This window comes from Psammomys obesus, unplaced genomic scaffold (genome assembly GCF_907164565.1).
Source record: "Psammomys obesus unplaced genomic scaffold, mPsaObe1.curated_primary_1811, whole genome shotgun sequence".
Lineage (NCBI taxonomy): Eukaryota > Metazoa > Chordata > Mammalia > Rodentia > Muridae > Psammomys > Psammomys obesus.
In genome coordinates, this window is record NW_026596039.1 from 22601503 (window position 1) to 22620086 (window position 18584).

The following is an 18584-nucleotide window of genomic DNA, read 5'->3' on the forward strand; positions in this document are numbered from 1 at the left end:
TGAGACTAATGGATGCTGCGGCCAGATGCTCGCATCTGTCGAGCTAGGCTTCTCCCTGCCCCCTCCCCCTTTCGGTGCGCGTCGTACACGATTTATGTTTTTATTTAGGAGAATAAATAAATGAAGAGGGGAGCGCGGTCGCGGCCGGAGCGGGCGCTGAGAGGCTCCGTCTCAGGGCGGCCGCTCACGCGGAGGTCCCCGCGCGCTCCCGGCTCCTCATTAAGATGCAAACGCGAACCTCGCTCTCCTAATGAGGGGAAAATATAGATTCCGGGGGCGCGCGGCCGGCTCGCGCGCGCCCGCCGCAGGCCTGGAGTGCGTGCTGGTGTACGTGCCCGGTGGGAAGGCCGGGAGGGACCTGGGGACACCTGGGCGGCCCACGGACCAAGGGTGGACAGTGCCCCGACGTGACCCTTGTCTGAGCAAACGTGCCCCCGAGGCGCATGTCCAAGCCTCCTTGGGCGTCGAGGCCGGCGACCGTGGACGCCCCGGGCTCGCGGTGGCTCCCCCACGGCTGGCTGCTGATGCACGTGGGACGGGCAGGCCAAGAAACGGGGTCGGGGCTCTAGGTGGTAGCCAGAGGCCCCAGTCCGTGCCAGCCCCCCTCCACCACTCCGGCCCGGAGCGCAGCCGAGGGCCCGCCTTGGCCAGGTTGCGGCCAGGACGTGGCTGTCCCCAAAGGGCCGGAGCGCCAGGAGGGCCGGCCGCACCGCCGAGCCTGTCGTCCGCAGACAGCCGGGCCCTTCCATCTGCGCGGCCCGCCAGGCCGGGGTTCTCGGACTTGCCCCTCGCAGCAGCCGCCTTGCCTCAGAGGCTGTGTTTATTTGGCTTTCTGAGAAGAAGGGCGAATGAACAAAGGAGGAAAGCGGGGCGCCCAAGGGTGGCAGAGGGGACGGAAACGGATAAAAGAAAGGGAGACTCAGTTTGGGGACCAGTCTTAGAGGTCGGAGGCAACTTTGGGAGCCCGAATTTTATCGGTTCTAAATCTTCTGAAGTGAAAACATTAAACTGACAAAGTGATTCTGTTTGTTTTATAGTATCTAATTGGGCTGCTTTGCAGCCCTAATGAGATTAGAGGGGGGCAATCGTCCGCCGCCTCTGCAGAATCAACTGATCCATTACTACCAGCCACAGGTTTTAAGGATTGTACAGCTTGTCCTTCCCCCACCCTTTTGTTGTTATTCGCTTTCTCTTTCTCCCCTCCCGCCAAATAATTATTTGCTAGTAGATCGTGGGAAAAAAGGGGAAAAAAAACCCCTAGCAGCCCAGGACTATAATATATATCTATTTATTATATGTCTTTCGGTTAATTCCTGATGTGAGGAGCGCTGTTTTTCACTCCCAAGCGAAAGTCACCGGCGGGTAGGGCCTGATTGCTACTTTTCATGCATAGTTTTAGACACAAGAGGGCATTGTGACGTCGCGCCCGGCGGCGCCCAGTCGCCGTGCGCGTCCCGTGGCCCCACGTGGGAGCCTCGCTCTCCCATTGGCCGGCGCTAGGTGAAGCCGCCACATTATTTTGTTACTTTTCAGTCCCTATTTGGAACTGCTCTCGCGGCAGTTCAGACCTCGTGCTCGGCCCGCTTCGCCTGTCTGTGTGTGGTATCCGCAGGTCCGAGGCACTTTTTTTTTGGGGGGGGGGGGGTGCGTGTACGTGTGTGTGTGTTGAGTGCCTGTGTTTGTGTGTTTTGGGGGTTTGTCGGGGCGCGGAGAGGAGAGCCGGGCTGGGAGGAAGAAAAGAAGCCGCAGAGCTCCCGGGCTCGGGCTACGGCTCCCCCTCCGGCGCTCTCCAGCCTGCGCGCTCCGAGGCGGCGGGGACGCCGACCGCCCCTCGCCCGGGACGCCGCCGCTTCGCCCGGGAGCAGAGAGGACCCCTCGCCGAGGCTTCTCGTGCCCGCCGGAGTTTGGACGCCAGGCGCATGATTTGCACCGACTGAGCCCGGAGTTCCTCCTCGGCCCCGGGAAGGGCTGGCGGCGGCGGCGGCGCGAGCAGACGGAGCAGCAGGCTCTCCCCTCCGAGGGGGGGCGTCGAGGCGCCCGCGCCGGGCTCCAGCCCCCAGCCGCGGTCCACAGCCGTCGCCCGGTGCCCGCCTGCCTTCTCCGGCCCCCGCGAGCGGCGGCCCGGGCCGCCCGAGGGACCCGGCCCGCGCGCCCCGGATGCTCCGGGCTGCCCAGACGCGCCCCCCTCCAGCCTGGTCGCGCTGAGTGAGCCGCGAAGGGACAGGACAGCGGCCCCACGCCCGGCCTCGGACCCGCGCCCTGGCGCCGCCGGGGGGCCGACGATGTCCGCGCGGCCCCGGCTTCTGACACTGTCCACGCAGCCGGGGAACGGCGGCCGGCCGCAGCCGGCCGAGCCCTAGGCGCACAAAGCGCGAGCCCGCCGCCGACTTTGCCGCTCGCTCCGCCGCTCTTTGTCTGCACTTGGGGCGCACGCCCGACTCTGGGATTTCGCTGCGAGAGCGGGCTGGGGGGGCCGGGGGCGAGCTCTCGGTTCCCCGGCCGCCCCCCGCTCGGGCTCGCCTCTCCCCTCCCCCGCGCGTCCCCGGCTCGGGCTCTCGGCGCTTCCCAGCTCTCGGAATCGCGACCCCTCCCTGCCATGTATCCGCAAGGCCGACATCCGGTGAGTAATTGCAGCTCGGCTTATTTAAGCCTCTATCGTGGCAGGGTAAACGAGGCAGTTTACCCAGCACCTCCATTTTGCTTGTTGCTACCTTTATGGTGCGCGCGCGTGTGTGCGCTCACACAAAGGGGCTGGGGGGGGCGCCGTAGAGAGCCGAGGGTCACTGCGCCCGGGTGGCCGGGGCGGCCCGCGTGGGAGGGGGACGCCGCCTCCCTCCGGGGCCCCCTCCCGAGTCTTCCAGCTAGCTCCGGCGGCACTTGGTCACGGGAACCCTCCCGCTTTGGGGATGGCCGGAGGGCCCCCTTGCCGGCCCCGGCGGAGAGCGAAGCAAAACTTGCTGGGAAGGCTCTGGGCTGTGGGGTGGTGGCCTTGCCGGGGGCTCCCGGCGGGGAGGGCCAGGGCGGAGACACGGGGCCGCGTGGAGCCCTTCTGATATGCCCACTCCTCTCCCCTGTGTCGTCCTTGTGGGCTCCAGGCACCCCATCAACCCGGGCAGCCGGGATTCAAATTCACGGTGGCCGAGTCCTGTGACAGGATCAAAGACGAATTCCAGTTCCTGCAAGCTCAGTATCACAGGTAGGGAGGGCGGCCGGGAGGTGGGGGTCGGCTCCGGGCTGGCGAGGAGGGCGGCCGCGCGCGCTCCTGCTGTCCCCCGCGGGCACTGAGGGGGACGCCGACCCCCGGCAGCGGGGCGGCGGGGCCTCCGCCTTTTGTTTCCCCTCTCGGAGCGCGCAGCCTTAACCCTTTGTGCTCCGCGGTCGCCCAGCTTCCAGAGCCCGCCCGTTGGGGGTCGGGGTCTTGAGCGGGCGTCGGGGCCTGCCCCCGCGTGGCCGCGACGAGTCCCCTCGCCAGATCAAGGGAAGTTTTGGAGTTGATACCGCCAGGCTCCGGGTGGCGAGCGGCTATCCCCGCTACCCGAAGGATGCTGGATAATAGGGGTCCTCTGGGTCCCTGGGAAGTGGACAGAAGTGCCTCTCCGAGGCCCCAGAGTCCGGGTCTCGGAGGAGGCGGTGTAGGCCTAGGCCTGAGAGCCTCCTCTTGCCCTCACAGCCTCAAAGTGGAGTACGACAAGCTGGCGAACGAGAAGACGGAGATGCAGCGCCATTATGTGATGGTGAGGAGCAGCCCGCAGCAGGGCGGAGGGAGAGCAGGGCCGGGCAGGGCCCCTAGGTTGTGGGGCCAGCAGGGACCAGGCCAGAGCCAGGCCCAGCCTCAGGACAGCCCCCTGGAGGGCTTCCTTCTTCAGCTGCTGCTTCTCCTACCCCTGGAGGAGGGACCAAAAGAGAAACAAACCCGCATTCCTGGCCACCTTTGTAAAGAGCTTTTCATTTGTGTGTGGAGGTTTCCCTGGGGCCTGGTTGCCTTAAGCTGGTTAGTAACAGTAAGAGTTGGACGGGAGGTGTCAGGGTTGATTTCAAGTCCCCCCCCCCCCCCAGCCCTCCTGGGAGTGTTCGGAAACTTTCCTGTTTGGCAGCTGGGACCTAGCTAGAATGGGACAGAAGCACCCGCCGTCCCCAGAGTTTTTCCAGATTGGAGGAACTTTTTAAAGCCCTCTGCCTGGACCTCTCGACGACTTCCTCAGTTGGGAGTCTGGGCCTCCCCGGGCTAGACCATCTTTTAGCCTCCTTTAAGGTGACATCTTTGTTTGGGAGGGGGCATGGGAGCCACCAAGGGAAGGCCGGCTGCAGTCTTTCCACACAGGAGACCTTCCACCCAGTGCTAGGTAATCTCAGAGGACAGGAGGCGGCGTGTTTGCAGCGTTCCCTGTAGAGCCCCCACCTTGTATAAACAGCATGTGTGGCTGGCACATGGGGTGCTTGTGGGAGGGGAGGCCCAGCTTTTCTTGCTGGTGTGCATAATGGTCTCTTGAGCTAGAGGAACACTTGGCCACTTCCTGGTATCAGCGTTCCTTAGGCTGTCTTTGTGGGTGGGTGGGTGGGCTTCAGCCTCTTTAGACCCAGTGCCTGGGGGGGCGGCAAAATGAGCAGTGTCCCTGTGTTGAGTGTTAACAGCGTTTTTTTAATTTGTAGTACTATGAGATGTCCTATGGCTTGAATATTGAAATGCACAAACAGGTAAGTGCTTTTTATGTACATTTTTAAAGTACAAGATGTGAATTGGGGGGGGAGTCCTCTCGTTTGAATAGAGCTTGGTTCTTCTGGTCTTCCCACTTGGCCCTGAAGGGTAAATTGCTTGTCAGTGCCTCGAATGCCGGGTGCCAGGGCTTTGTTGTCCCTTGGTTGTGTTGAACTTTCAGCATTTGTTCCTGGGAACTTAGGCCTGGTCTGGGATCTGGGTAGAAAAGGACCAAAGGGAAAGTTGTCTCTTGGGTCGCCTAGGATCTGTGTGACTCCTGGAGGTAGAGTTGGCTTTGTGCTTTCATCTGTTTAATGTAAAATTCTCAAAAAGGAAATGCAGGCGGGCTCCTCCCCCTTTGCTTTTCTTTTTCTTGCAAAAAAAAAAAAGTGATGTACTGCCTTGATAAGATTACACTTCAAGGGCCTTAAAAGCCAGGCTGAGCTGTTGAAAGTCAGGGAATGAAGCCACTAACGGCCTAAAAAACTTAAAGCCAGAGTGAAATGCAATCCTCGTGCCTTGCATTTGGGAGCGAGTTTCTCAACTCTTCATTTGAAGGCAGCTGTGTCCCATTTCACAGGAGGAAGCTGAAGCCCAGGAGTGAAGTAACCTGCCCAGGGGCCAGCCTCGCCAGGTCTTTTGAGAAAGGCTGGCAGTTGAGCTCAGCTTTGTAATCCTGAAGTCAAACCAGTTTAGCTAGTGTGGTATCCTTTGATGGATATGTAAACCACCTCATACTGTCACCCTTCTAATAACAGCACACCTCAGCCGCAGCAAGCACAAACACCCTTTATCTCAGTGCATATCAGTAGCTAGTCCTGGGCTAGGCCAGGCTGTGGGAGAGGCCTGTTTGTCTATTTGTGTTCCAAGGAGAGGCTGCCTATAATTTGGCTTGGCTGCCGATTAGCATCAGCTTGGCACGTATAAATGGCGCGGGCCGGTTGTTCTTTTTAACAATTGGTGTTCTTGAAATCTCAGAAGGCTGTTGACTCATTCTAGCCTTTGGTGACTGTGACTTGAATGGATTTTCTGCTCTAAATTAACAGCCATTTACAAGGTTTAAGTTTTGCTCTTTAAAGGGGGCAGGGCCCAGGGCAGGTGAGGAGGGCAGGTGACCTGAGGGGGAAGTGTGCAGATTCCTGCCCGCTCCAGTGGCTTCTTATAGAGCCTTTTGAGTCTAGTTTCTTTTCCCCTGTTGGGCAAAGGATAGCCAGAAAGGGGCCAGCATTTAGTGAGCAATGTGGGAAGCCAGCTGTGGTTTCCTGAGGAATTGGTTCCCTGGGCATGCACACATGGAGGCTACCGCATTTCCACTTCTTGGCCCGCAGAAATAATAAACAGACATTGCTTTATATGTAAAGAAGCTTCTCCTGGGGAGGATGAACCAGAAATGGGTTCTGCCTCATTCTTGGTAGAACTGGTCCAGGGTCTCAGGTGTTTTAAGGACTTTGGGGGTGTTATGCAAAGTTTGGCCACTTCCCTTTCCCCAGTGCCCCCCCTTCCCCTGTAAATAGTATCTTGGGCATGTTTTAAAAAGGGTAATTGCACCCAGGTTCAAAATTTATATCAGTGGTCGTTGTAAGAGCTTCTAATTAGGGTCTCGTAGGTCCTTACATGTTGAGGTCTGCATGGGTGGTGTCGCCTGGGTCTGCGCAGACGGTTGTTGGCACAAAGAAATCCTTGGCCTGCAGAGCAGGGCTGCTCTGAGCCCTGGGGCTGCTGTGAACCCAGAAGGGTTAAGCATCACAGCGCTCCTGGTGGGGCTTGTACACAGAGCAGCTGTGTTCAGCTGGGATTTCTGCCCGTTCCCCAAACGCTTCTAAGCTGAGCATGCCTGAGATCTGGCCACAGTGTCTTCAGCCGTTGGTGGACAGGGGCTGTTTGCCCTCTTTTTTATAAGTGGGTAAACCACCAAGGCATGTAGGAAGCCGGCAGGGGCAGGAGCTAGGGCTCATTTCAGAGCCTCTGGGCTGTGCAGCTGGGCCCTCCAGGTGCCTTACCTTTGCCTTCCAGCCCCTTCCCAGCATGCGTTCTGCCGAGCAGTCTCTGGGTTGGGTGAACTCACCCTGTGGCTGTGTAGGAACAAAGAGGCAAAGAGGTGGAGAAACCCTGACTGAGAAACGCAATACAGCCCCGACCTACTGGCGCGCTGGCCACTCCCCAGGCTTGCAAGGTTCTGTAGAAGAAAACCCTGCCACTAATTGTAGTGTGGGTCTGGGTGCATTTGGCGGATGGTGGTTAGGCCTGAGCAAACAAGTTTATCAGCTGACCTGTTTAGCGGTTGACTGGTGTTTTATCTGCACACACAATCAAGTGACTGGAGTGCTTGAATTATTCATGCAGCGCCCTGCCCTCTAGACTTGACTGTGTGATTACATCTGCCTGGAACAAACAGGCTGGGTTCTTCATCTTTAAGCGAGTGGGGGTGGGGACTGTATGTACTTTCATATAATAGATGGTCTACAGAGCTAGCACCTTGGGAAAGTGTGTCTGGCCATCCTCAGCCTGCACACGCGCACGCACACACACTTCACCACATATTTTTTTCAAAAGCTCTTCTTCATTGGCTCCATGGGAAATGCCAATTAGCCGAGAACCTTGCGTTCTGCCAGATGGTCCCTAGTATTGACAGAGGGCAGCTGATGAGCTACGTCCAGCCCGTTTGCATTTCACTTGAGAGGTTAAACTCACTGTGGCTGGCTCTGTCCCTGGCTGTTTTTCTGTCCCCCACCCCCATCTCTCTTCCAAGCTGTCAAATCTCAGAGAAGTAATAAATGGGTCCTCCTACTCTTTTGACTCTCTCCCTAATTATGGTAAAGCAAAGATTACGGAATCACAGGCCTGGCCCGGGACTTGAAGAGGTCACTACCTCCCCCAGGCTCCTGCTTCCAGGCAGAGTGTCAAGGATGATTCAGCGAGGGCCAGGGAGGCGATGATGGCTGACCGGCTCATCAGTTCCCGTCTTGTTCCTGAGGCGCCTTTCCAGTGTCAGCAGCAAATGACAAAGCCAGCTTAGAAACAGACTCCAGAGCAACTGTCATGCAGTGGCTCTTGAGACGTACTGGGGGAAGCCTGCAGGCTGGCCTGTCACCCTCGGCTGGCGAGCACTGAAGTTTGGCGAGCTGACTGGAGGCGTTTCGATTTGGGGGCAGCATCCCTGCCAATACTAGGTAGTCACCGTTTGCAGTAACCCCAGAGCTGGAAGAGCCCTTTGGCTTCTTAGCCAAACCTTTAAAGAAACGGGCGCAGGGGCCAGAGCCGCCATACAGACTCCCACAGTCACAGGTGATGGGAACGCGGTCACTGCTTTCCTCCCTACCTTGGAACTCTTCTCGTGGGAACTCATAGTACACTGTGTCTTTAATTGTCTCAGATTGTCCCATGCTATTATCCACTCAGGTTTCGGCTGCAAACTGGGCTCCACCAAAGTCCAAAGTACCCCATTTGGGGTTGTATAACCATGCCAGCTGACCGCTGTGTCCACAGTCCTATCCCCATTTGCCAGCTATTTGCACAACTAATGATTTGATGTGTTCAGTAACAACACAGGGCAGGTTCATAGCTGAGGTGAGAGCAGTGGAACTAACCCTTGGCCACAAGGTGGCCGTCCGTCCACACAGGGCTGAGGAGGGCTGAAGGCCTCTAGACCTCCAGGCAAAGCAGCTTAAGGGGCCATGTGAGCATGGGCCGTCAGGCAGCAGTTTTCTGGAAAGGCCATCTAAAGACTTGCCTTTGGCAGAAGGATGGGGAGGCAGGCACTGGGGCGGGGCAGTGCCTGTTTGTGTGGCATCTGGGTTAGCTGTGACATTTAACTTCTTTGCTCAGAGCTCCTTCATTCACACCCTGGATTCTGTGGCCTCAGCTGCCTTGCAGGTCCTCCCTGGAATCACAGGGGTTCTGTCATCTCCTCAGCAGGGTTCCAGCCCTGCTGTACCTTGGGAATTACTGAGCCTAAAAGCTTGACTTTGTCCCATCCAGACTGAGGGTGAACTAAACCTCCAGGCTGCCTCTCACCTCAGGCTTCTGTGGACCCCTCGTCTGTAGTAGGTAGAACTGCTCAGAGCAAAACTCCCGTACTTCTCAGTCTTTTCCTTCTTGTCTATCTGACCGTTGAGACATCCTGAGAAAGACGACTAGATAAAGATAGAGAAGCCTGATGGGAAGGCTACTCCCAGTTCTACTATTCCATACACTATCCTGAAGCAGGAGTGAGCCAAGAGTTCCTCCTCCTCCTCCTCTTCTCTGGAGTCCTCCCTCCACCCAGGAAGGGGCCCATTCACTAAGGGCTCCTTCACTGTGGCCTTGACTCTGTATTGTTGAAGGAGAGCGCTGGCCAAGGAATACATCCCCATTCCGTATAGAAAAATGTTCTGTATCACTACAAAATGCTGGGGCCCCAGGAGCTGGGCTCTTCCCCGTGCTCCCACACAGCACAATATGAAGCTCCTCATCTCATCTCAGAGCTGTGGAGGCCACCCCTTTGCCAGCGCACACTGTGTGTCAAATAGGTGCTCGGTAAGCACGTGGGGTTTCCTTCTTTGGGCTGTGGGCGGGTGGGTGGACCTGCACTGCACAAAGCCCGGGGAAGGAAGTGGGGGTTGTAATTGTGGGCTGCCTGCTGGTCTGCAGGCTGCTCTCTGTGGTTCGGCATACTGTCTCCTCATCAGCAAAATGAGAGAATTGGACCCATTCCCAAAACGGTTATTAGGGGTCTGGGATGTGCTGGGTGTGGGCCGGGGTTGGTAACACAGACGATTAAGACACCATTCCCACCGCCGGGGCATCAGGTCTCTAAATAAGTAATTGCGATGCGGTGAGGTAAGCGCTGATGTGGCCACTGCGACACACTTGCTTCACTCTTCCTGGGAAAGCGGAGACGGCTGAGAGGATATCCCTGTAGAAGGACTGTTACTTGAGTGGGGCCTTAATGGGAGGGTGGGAAGGGAGTTGTTGGAGGCAGAAGCCAGCAGCCAGAGTGCCTTCCAGGTGACAACAGCTCCTGGGATGGCAGTGAAGCACACTCAGGAAGCCACAGTTAGGAAGAGTGGATTGGGGGAGGGCAGGGGCCTCACTTGAGAAGTGAGGCGAGGTGGTGACATTTTGCAGCACAGTGTTACCCAAAGGCCTCTCCACCCTCACATTCACCACGACTCAGGGGCTCCCTGCGTCCCCATATGGCTCTCCAGGGCTGGCTCCCGTCCATCTGGCACGGGGTTGGGGGTTGGGCGGGGGTTGCTCCTGCTGCTTTCGGCCTCCCCTGTCTGCTTCCCCACCATCATGCTCTGGTTTGAACTCTATTCCCCAAAGTGGCATTGTCTCCTTTCTCATACTGGTAATTCTGTAATGACTGGGTATGACCTGCCCCTCCCCCATATTTAATTCTCATCAGCCCTGCTCTCCACTTTGCTATTAATGATAGCAGCCAGCAAAATAGCTTTCAACATGCCATTGACAGTCTGGCTTAAGAGCGCACTTGAAGTAGTGCTAGACAGCTGAAAGCACCGTAATTGTGTACCAGGGCGAGAACTGCTTACTCAAGGGCCTTGTTTTTATATGCTTAAAGGGACAATATCTTGTTTCCAACAAATGCTCTCCGAGACATATCCAAGATGCTTTCTTCCTTTCTCTTGTACCTCTCCTCCTCCTCTTGGCTCCTTCTCTCTCTCTGGCCTTTCAGAATAAAGGCTCCTCTCCAGCTGGGGCAAAGAGAACGGAGGGAAGAGGAATGCTCTGCCCTGAGTGCAGTGACGGCTGTCTGCTGGGCTTGCTTAAGGCCTCATCCACTCCAGACCCAAAGCTGTGGGGCAGAGCCTCACGTTTCTCAGGGAGGGAGCAGGGAGTCTTGGTTCTGGCATGGAGTTTTCAAGTCTTCTTGTTTACTAGGAACGCTGCATGTCAGCCAGCGGCTAGGGGATTCAGGCTACTGAGCTGTGGCTCAGAGGCCGCCATGACAGGACATGGAGAACAGGTAAGCTTGTTGGAGCCAGACTGGATGCCAAGCCTCCCTGTCTGGTCAGACTCCAGGAGGCCCTTCCTTCTGCAGAGCCCTTGGGTTCGAGGGAAACTAGGAAGGCTGGCTTTCTTAATTTAAAGGTTGTTCCGAGCTTGAGGGGAGCCAGTGGAGGCTTTACTGGACAATAAGACCTCTTTCTCTTCACTTCAGCTACCCTTTGAGTGGAGGCCTGAGAACCAAGTGCCTAGCCGTGGGAAAGGTAGGAGTGAGGTCTGAGACGGGAAGCCCTGTCTGCACCAGAGTTTGGCTATAGGTGGTCCTTATTTCTTTCCATAGCCAAGGTCTCCTGGCAAAAAATAGGAGCCGGAGTCGCTTTACCCACGCTTTGAATGACAGTCCAAAGTTCTTCTGAGACAGCTATTACTACATCTTTGCATATGGACGCAAAAACTGATGATCTTGCAGGTGTCATAGATGGGAGTAATGTAGCCACTTCAGATTCCCACGATCCCCGACTGCAGAGCAGATGAGGCGTTTTCATCTGAGATCCTGGGGTGTTTGCTTCCTGAACAAGAGTATCAGATGGAAGACCTGGGCATGGAGATGACTGGGAGGGGCTTGCCTGTCCGTTTGGGTGTGAGGGGGGGGGGTGTGGAGCACAGGCCTGTGAGGGCCTGGATTGTCTGCTGTTGACAGTGCATTTTAGAGGAGACTTGGAGGATAATGCATGCCGAAGTCTAGGGTTCTGTACCTGATCGTCTGTGGAACACCCAAGGGCATCCACGGGCTTTTCTAAGGCTGTGATTGTAAAAGGGAAGGTTAGTGCCCTGTAACTTGACTGGAAAGTGTTTGTTTTCTTGCTGTCAATTCAGAAGGGGAAGAGGGGGGAAGGTACAGGAGAAGGGATGATAAAGCTGGGGTGCGGTGACAGGAATGAGGAAGCGCCAGGTGACACTGCTCTGTCTGGGCTGTGAGAGGAAGCTGAGCCGGAAGAGAAGCTTGAGGCTTGCCCTACCTTGGCTTTTGGTGGTAGGACTCCCAGGGCTTGGCCTTTGTTTATCTTGGCTTTACAGCCTCTTTCAGGTTTGGGTTGTTGGTTGCTTGTAATTCTGAGAATGACTGTGATCCTGCTAAACTTCTTTAATTTATACTGGAAGGCTCTCTCTTCCCTCAGGTGGAGACATAAAAATCAGCTGTAGTTTCTCTCCTTAGCTCTGTCTCAAGGGACTGTGCAGTACGCCTTGGGTCAGGAGGGACACCTGCCGAGTCCAGTGGCCATGTGAGTGAAAGAGGAGAATGGAGGCCAAGGCAAGGCTACTCCACTCTCCAAGGCCATAAGACCTTTCTTAGCTCAGGATCTGAAACTGAGGACCTTGGTCAGACAAGCAGTGCACACCTGCTTCAGGAGCCAGTGGAAGAGGAGGACAGTTTAGCGAAGACCAGTGTGCAGCGAGTGGAGTCAGGTCTAGCCATGGATTTGAGTGGGCATCATGCCCTCGCCTTCATGATGTCTTCCAGCGGAGAAGATGTTCAGTGGGATGCAGGTGGTGCGTGGTCTGGAAAGTGGGGCCTGTTGGCCAGTGTGGTAGAGCTGGATGGCGGCGAGGAGGAAGCGTAGGGTGCAGTCAGGCAGGCACCTTGGTTCAGCTTTGAGTCATCACTCCTGCTTTCCTAGCGGAGGCTGCCCGCAGCCTAGTTTAGCTTTGCCTCAGAGTAACAAGTGCTGGGGCCAGGCTGTAGGAATTGGGCTCCTGCAGCTCCCGCCTCTGCTAGTGAGGCTTAGGGGTTTCACACATTACCCCCAAGCAAAGGGCTTCCTTGAGCCGGTCACCGGCAGTTGCCCTCTGCTGCCCTGGTCCTCCTGTTGTGGGTTTGCCACTAGCGTTTATGTCATGTCCTTAGTGTGTGTGTTTATGGGTTCTGTACCCTTTTGCTTTCCCCCATCCTGTTATTTCACTTGATTCTAAACCCTCCTTCTCAAGAGACCCCTTTTTTGCAGACTCCTTAAAGTCCTATGTTGAAAGCCCAGGGGCATTTCTGAGGCCTACAAGGTTGGGGCGGGATTTCTGATGGGCCTCATTTTACATGGGTGACAGTGGAGGTGTCAGTAGGGAGTCTTGCAGGGAGTCCAGGGGCCTCTGGAGAGAAAAAACCAGGAGCTTGGGGAGTGGGGGATGGGATTCTCTAGAGGGGCTAGAGTGGGGCTTTGGAGTCCCACAGTTACAGTTGAGGTACCCTGATCTGCATCTTACCAGTGTGACTCTGGACAGCTGCTTGTTTGTGAGCTTTTGCGAGTGGTGGCATGGGTAGTGAGCCTACCTGCTAGAGCAGCGGAGCTGTCCTACCATTTTCCCCACTGTGGCAGTGCTGTCTCGCACTGCCCAATATGGTTACCGTTAGCTACATGCACTGCTGAGCAACTGAAGTGTGGCCCTGTGATGGCTGAAGAACCAATTTGATTTAAATCCAGTTGCAGTAGGCCTTGTGGGGCACGTGGCTTTCTGGCCATTGGGGGTTTGGGAAGTGTGACAAGGGATTATGGGAATGCATATGCAGGAATTTAGAACACAGACAGGTCTGGGCAGGGTATTCTCTCAGGGGAATAGACAGAGCCTCAAAATTTCCAAGGAAGGCCTCAGAAAGGGAGAAGGGAGGAGGAGAAGGGGACCGGCTTCTTCCACTTCCCTGCGCCCAGCTCGTCATTGCTTAGCTCCTCTGCATCTCAACCCTGCAGGATCTGCCCTGTCCCCAGCACCATGCAGCAGGTGCACTGCTGTTTGAAGAGGTTGGATGACGTGTGTGTGTGTGTGTGTGTGTGTGTGTGTGTGTGTGTCTTCTCAAGCAAGGTTGACCCTTTTGCAGGGTCAGATCAGGACTACATCTGTGTGGCCTGGGCCACATCGTGATCCCTGCCCCAGAACCACTTTGGGCTTTGTTCCAGTGCTCAGAAGTCTTTATATAAAACCCTTTTAAGAAGTCATTATAAAGATGCATGCATTGGGGCATGCAGCTGTCCCCAGGCTCTTAACCACTGGATGGTTGTCAGTGTCACTGCTGTGGTCCTGACATGTTTCCAGACATTGCTGACTGTCCTGTCCTCTAAGGACCAGAATTAGCACTTGCTGAGAAGACCATCAGTGTAAGAGAAGAATCAGGTTCTAGACCTAGGAAGAATGGTCGCATGGGAGAACCCCTGGCCTTCTGGACCTCACATTCCCGCTCTATGAAGTGGGAGGTTTTCTGTCCGAGAAGTTGGTTTGAGAGTGAGCAGATAGAGTGAGTGCCTGAGCTTGATTTTCGTGGCCTGTGGAGACCTGCTTGAACCTCTGAATTTTAATTTAGGGAGGAGATGTGCTCAGTGCCTGAGCGCAATAGAATAGGGCTCTGTGTCTGCCTACTCCGTGTGCTGCATTCCACCTCCTTCCCCTTCATGCTGCCTCGGTTTCCCAGTGAGCGCCTGTCCTCGAAATGTCAAAGCAGTTGGTTTCATTTGTAGCTCTGACCTGGTGAGGAGACCCCCGAAATTTAATGAGCTGCCTCAGCAAGGGTAATGTGACTTTTACAGCCTGTTGAGGGGCAAGGGGGAGATTTGCATAATGCTCCAAGGGGGGATTAGGTGGCTGGGGGTTGCCATGGCAACCCTACAGGGATGAATTGAGAATTTTTCCTCCTCACAGGAGTTGGCCAATGGAGTCTAGGAAGGTGGGGGAGGGAACAGGGGGTTATCCAAGGGGAGGGCAGAGGAAAGGGGAGGGGGTCTCTGGGATGAGTGGGCAGCTTGGGGGAAGGTGTAATCTGAAAAGCCTTCTCTGTTCTGTCCATACAAGCAGGCTCTTTGAGAGCTGTCTCCCTTCGTAGGGGGTGGGAGGCAAGCAGTTTAATGTGTTTGGGAACCAAGAAATTAAAGTGAACAAATATTTAAAGATTATTGGATCTTGTTAACAGGAAGCTGGGTGGATGGAAAGTGAGAGTCAGAGAAATGAAAGTCTTAGAGTCTAGAGCCCAGGGAGGGCTCTCATTAGGGCTGAGTTCTGTCCAATGATCTGGGTGCCCCCGTCACCCAATGCATGCCCCTGTACTTGGCACCTGGGCATTGCTAAGAGTTCTCAGTGTACTATACCTCTGCCCTCACCTCCTCCATGCTGCTGAAACAGGCTCAGTGCAAGGACAGCCCCAGGGCAGGGGGGCCAGGCTTCAGGCTGGGTTGCAATTCCTTCCCCCATCAGCCCCTCCCACTCTCCCTTGCCTGGCATGTAGACTTCTTACAAGAACAAGGAAGGCTCATTTCTTTCAGGGAAGTGCCTTGAAGGGTCATGTCACCACTCAGAAACCCCAGGCTCTCTGGCTGGGGAAGCCCTAGTGACTTCCTTCCTCCCTACCCTGCTTCACTGTTCCTTCTCTCATGGGAAGGGCGCTGGGGATGACGCATGAGGTGTCTGTCCCAGGCCAGCCTTGACATTCTTGCCCTGTAAGACAAAGATCTTCGGGGTCATGCGGAGACACAGACCCTTCCTTGTACGAAGCCTTCCTAGCATAAAGACTCCGGCAGGCTTCCTCAGAGGGCGTAAATATTTAATGGTATTGTAGTTATATATAATTTGATCAATATGTCAGTGCTAAGAGGGCCTTTAAGGAGGCTCACCTATCACCAAGCAATCTGTGATGTAAACCAGTTCCCCCTGCCTTCCGTGTGCCCCCAGAAACCGAAAGCATCATCTCCCAGGCTGCTAAGTGGATCTTTTATAGAGGGAATAGGGCCTGGGAAGGCTGCCCTGGCTTTTTGTTATCTTCCTTGTCCGGCCCCCTCCCCTGATTTTCCTTCCTTTGTTGATAAACACCATCTGGCTCAACCCAAGGAGGAGCTGCCTGGCCAAGGCTGCCATCTCAGTGACTGAGGGGCCATCACTTTAGAATTCCTAGGAAGGAAGAAGGGATATGTCCAGTCACACGCACATATACAGACTTGCATATACTATGCACGCACATACATAAAGCCAGTTAAGGAAGGAAAGGTCTTGTTGGTTCACGGACTGAGGGATCGTGTTGGGGAAGGCATGGCAGTAAGAGAGAGGCAGGCATCTGGTCACATTTCTTCTGCAACTGGAAACAGAAAGATAATGCCGGTGCCCTGATCACTTTCCCCTTTTTATGTAACATAGGGCTCCAGCTCATGGGATAACATAGGCCTACATGTATGTAGGGTGTGTCTATCACCTCAGCCCCACCCAGAAGGTCTCACTAGCAAGCCATAGGTTGTCTCCTAGGTCATTTCAGAGCCTTTCAGGTTGATAATAGTAGCCACCAGGTTTCCCTTTCGTAAGGCTCTAGTAAAGTTGCATGCGTCGTAGATGTTGGGTAGACTGAATGGCTCACGGGAAGATTGGACCTCAGGACTCAGCCCTAGGCAGCACCACAGCAGGCTTGCCCACTGTTCCGGTACTGTCAGGGCGTGGCTCGGCACACCTCCACTGCTCTCCCACGTAGGCATTTATGTGGCTTTGTTTCACAGAGCTGTGTGAGGAAGTAGGAGATTGGAGGCCACAGCCAGTCAGGCTGTCCAGCAGTGTGTGTGTGTGAGGAAGTGGGAGACTGGAGGCCACAGCAAGTCGGGCTGTCCAGCAGTGTGTGTCTGAATTGGGCCCCGAGGACGTACATGAGATGCCCAGTTTGCCCTTCCCCTTTTCAGGTAACACGAAAACCGGGAGAAGAGAAGTGGTTTGGCTAAACTCGGTGTAGACCTCTGGGAGTGAAAGCTGTGTTGTTTCTTCCGGCTTTAGAGCTTTGGGTACTTTTTAATGTGGCAGGTCTCTCCCCGACCTTGTTTTTGCCCGGCTGAGGTTAAAATGAAATGTTCTGTCAGAGTCCTCAGGTACAGGCGACCAGGCAGTTTAAGCTAGCCCACAGTGTGATAGTCTCCTGGCGTGACTGTCATAGACACTGTGTACTAAGTCAAGCATGGTCAGCTAAAGGAGGCCAGCAGGCCAAAGACTAACTGGATGCTGAAGGACCTGCAGCAGCAAGGGTTGCTGGGGGTGAAGACCAGATTGACTCCATCCCCTTCTGAACTCAGTGTCATACACAGACCGAGTCAGGGGTGGTCTGAAGTTGGACACAGGCAGTAGACTGCTCTTGCAGACATGGAATTTCAGGGTGTTCACATTCCCTACGCTTCAGGGCAGACGTTGGGAGGTCTTGCTTTAATGAGGAGTGTAAAGAGAGCGCAGGGAACAGAGTGCTCGTTGGGAAATTATACTTACCCCCCACTATCTTGTTTTTTTGTCATTTATTTGCTTAACAATCTCAACAGACACTCAAGGCAGATGTTTCTCCCAGCACCCAGTTGGTAGCAGGCTCTGAATGCTTTAGGACCCCAGGCCCTTCGCTGAACCGCTTCTGTCTGTCTCAGAGATCAGTAGCTTGGAGCTGCAGTGTCTTTCTTTCTACTGCCACCTTTGAACTGTACTTGAAAATCAGGTTGAAGGCCAGATCAGCCTCCCCAGACACCTTTATCCCAAAACGTTCAAAGCAAGCCATCCTCTGCTCCCACCCACTACCTAGCAGGTGCTTCTAAAGACCAGGCTCATGCATCCCCCGGAGTCAGGGAAGATGGGGTCGGGCTAACGCACCCTGCCACACTGCTAATGTTGCCTGTGGTTTGTGACCTGTCCTCATTGTCGAAATCCCACATCTAGATTCCTGTCCCCCAACTCTTTTTGGATTTGGAGTGTGTGCGGAGAAGTTGTTTAAGTTGGATCAAATGCTGTTTGGACAGCTGTTGTAATAAAAAATGCTGTCAATCATTAGCCTTGACGGTCAATTTTCTTTCAAAAACATTTCTCCGAGCTGTCTCAACCTACTGAAATTTGGCTTCCTGGCCGGAAGTCGTTTAGTGGAGTCCCTTAATTGGTGTCAGTTTCCCAGTCTGGAAAATAGAGGCTGTTAGTAGGTGCCTCCTGCAGGGCTGTGAGAGCTGAACATATAGAGTGCTGGGAGCAGTAGGCGAGGTAGATGATTCCCGCTACTCTTCTTAAAAGTGGTTCTGTCTGGCCAGCTGCTTCCTCTTCCTCTAGCACAGTGGTTCTCGACCTTCCTAACGCTGCAACCTTTTATTTAATGCAATTCCTCATGTGGTAACCCCAACCATAAAGTTATTTCCATTGCTACTTCATAACTATGATTTTGTTAGTGTTAAGACTCGTGTAAGCTGGGCAGTGGAGGGGGGGGTCACACCTTTGATCCCAGCAATTTTGGAGGCAGAGGCAGGTGGATCTCTCTTGAGTTTGAGGCCATCCTGGGCTACAGAGTTACAGGACAGCCAGGGCTACACAGAGAAAACCTGCCCTCCACCCCAAAAAAAAAAAAATTGTATGCACCCCCAAAGAGGTTGGGACCCACAGATTGAGAACCACTGCTCTAACAGAACCCTTCCAATTGTTTGGTAAATAGTTTTCCTACCCTTCTTTGCACTCGGTGGAGTACAGGGCAGCCTGTGCACAATATGGGAAAGGCTCAGTCTGTGCTTCTGTTTGGAGAAGGGACTAAGAAAGATAGAGTAGCCAACAGCTCCTATGGTGAGGGAGCAGGTAACAGAAGCGTTTGCAAGCCTGGGTCCCAAGACAAGGAAGTGTGGTGGTTTAAAGTGATGGCACCCCATCCCCCCATCCGCCAACCCATCCCCCAACCCCATCCCCATCCCCACCAGTGGTCTTGGTGACTTGTTAGAATTCTTCTGCCAGGCAGAGGCCTAACATGCTTGAGCTTGGGCATCAATAACACAGGCTTCTAGAACGTTGTTCTTGGAGTTGTTCTGACAGCTCTTGTGCCTACTGGGTGTTGGTGGTGCAAGACAGATGGTGTAGGAGGGTGAGTGACAGTTTAGTGTCAGCCGCCCACAGGGCTCCTGCGCAATCCAGCAAGGGTCACTTGGTAGCCTGG

At 54.8% G+C, this 18584-nt stretch overlaps 1 protein-coding gene across 12 annotated transcripts in view; it reads left to right on the forward strand.

Annotated features, from left to right (window-relative positions):
- The first annotated feature begins 2217 nt into the window (after nt 1–2217).
- Tle3 (TLE family member 3, transcriptional corepressor) overlaps nt 2218–18584 on the forward strand; it is a 43267-nt gene continuing 26900 nt past the window's right edge. For 10 of the 12 annotated variants that reach the window (XM_055621833.1, XM_055621832.1, XM_055621834.1 and 7 more), the window contains exons 1-4: nt 2524–2620; nt 3096–3196; nt 3671–3734; nt 4651–4695. In XM_055621833.1, the coding sequence (XP_055477808.1) occupies nt 2597–2620; nt 3096–3196; nt 3671–3734; nt 4651–4695 (234 nt within the window). In that variant the 5' untranslated portion in view covers nt 2524–2596. Of the gene's footprint in view, nt 2621–3095; nt 3197–3670; nt 3735–4650; nt 4696–18584 lie in introns of all 12 variants that reach the window. The other 2 variants (XM_055621841.1, XM_055621842.1) reach the window with 2 other exon arrangements.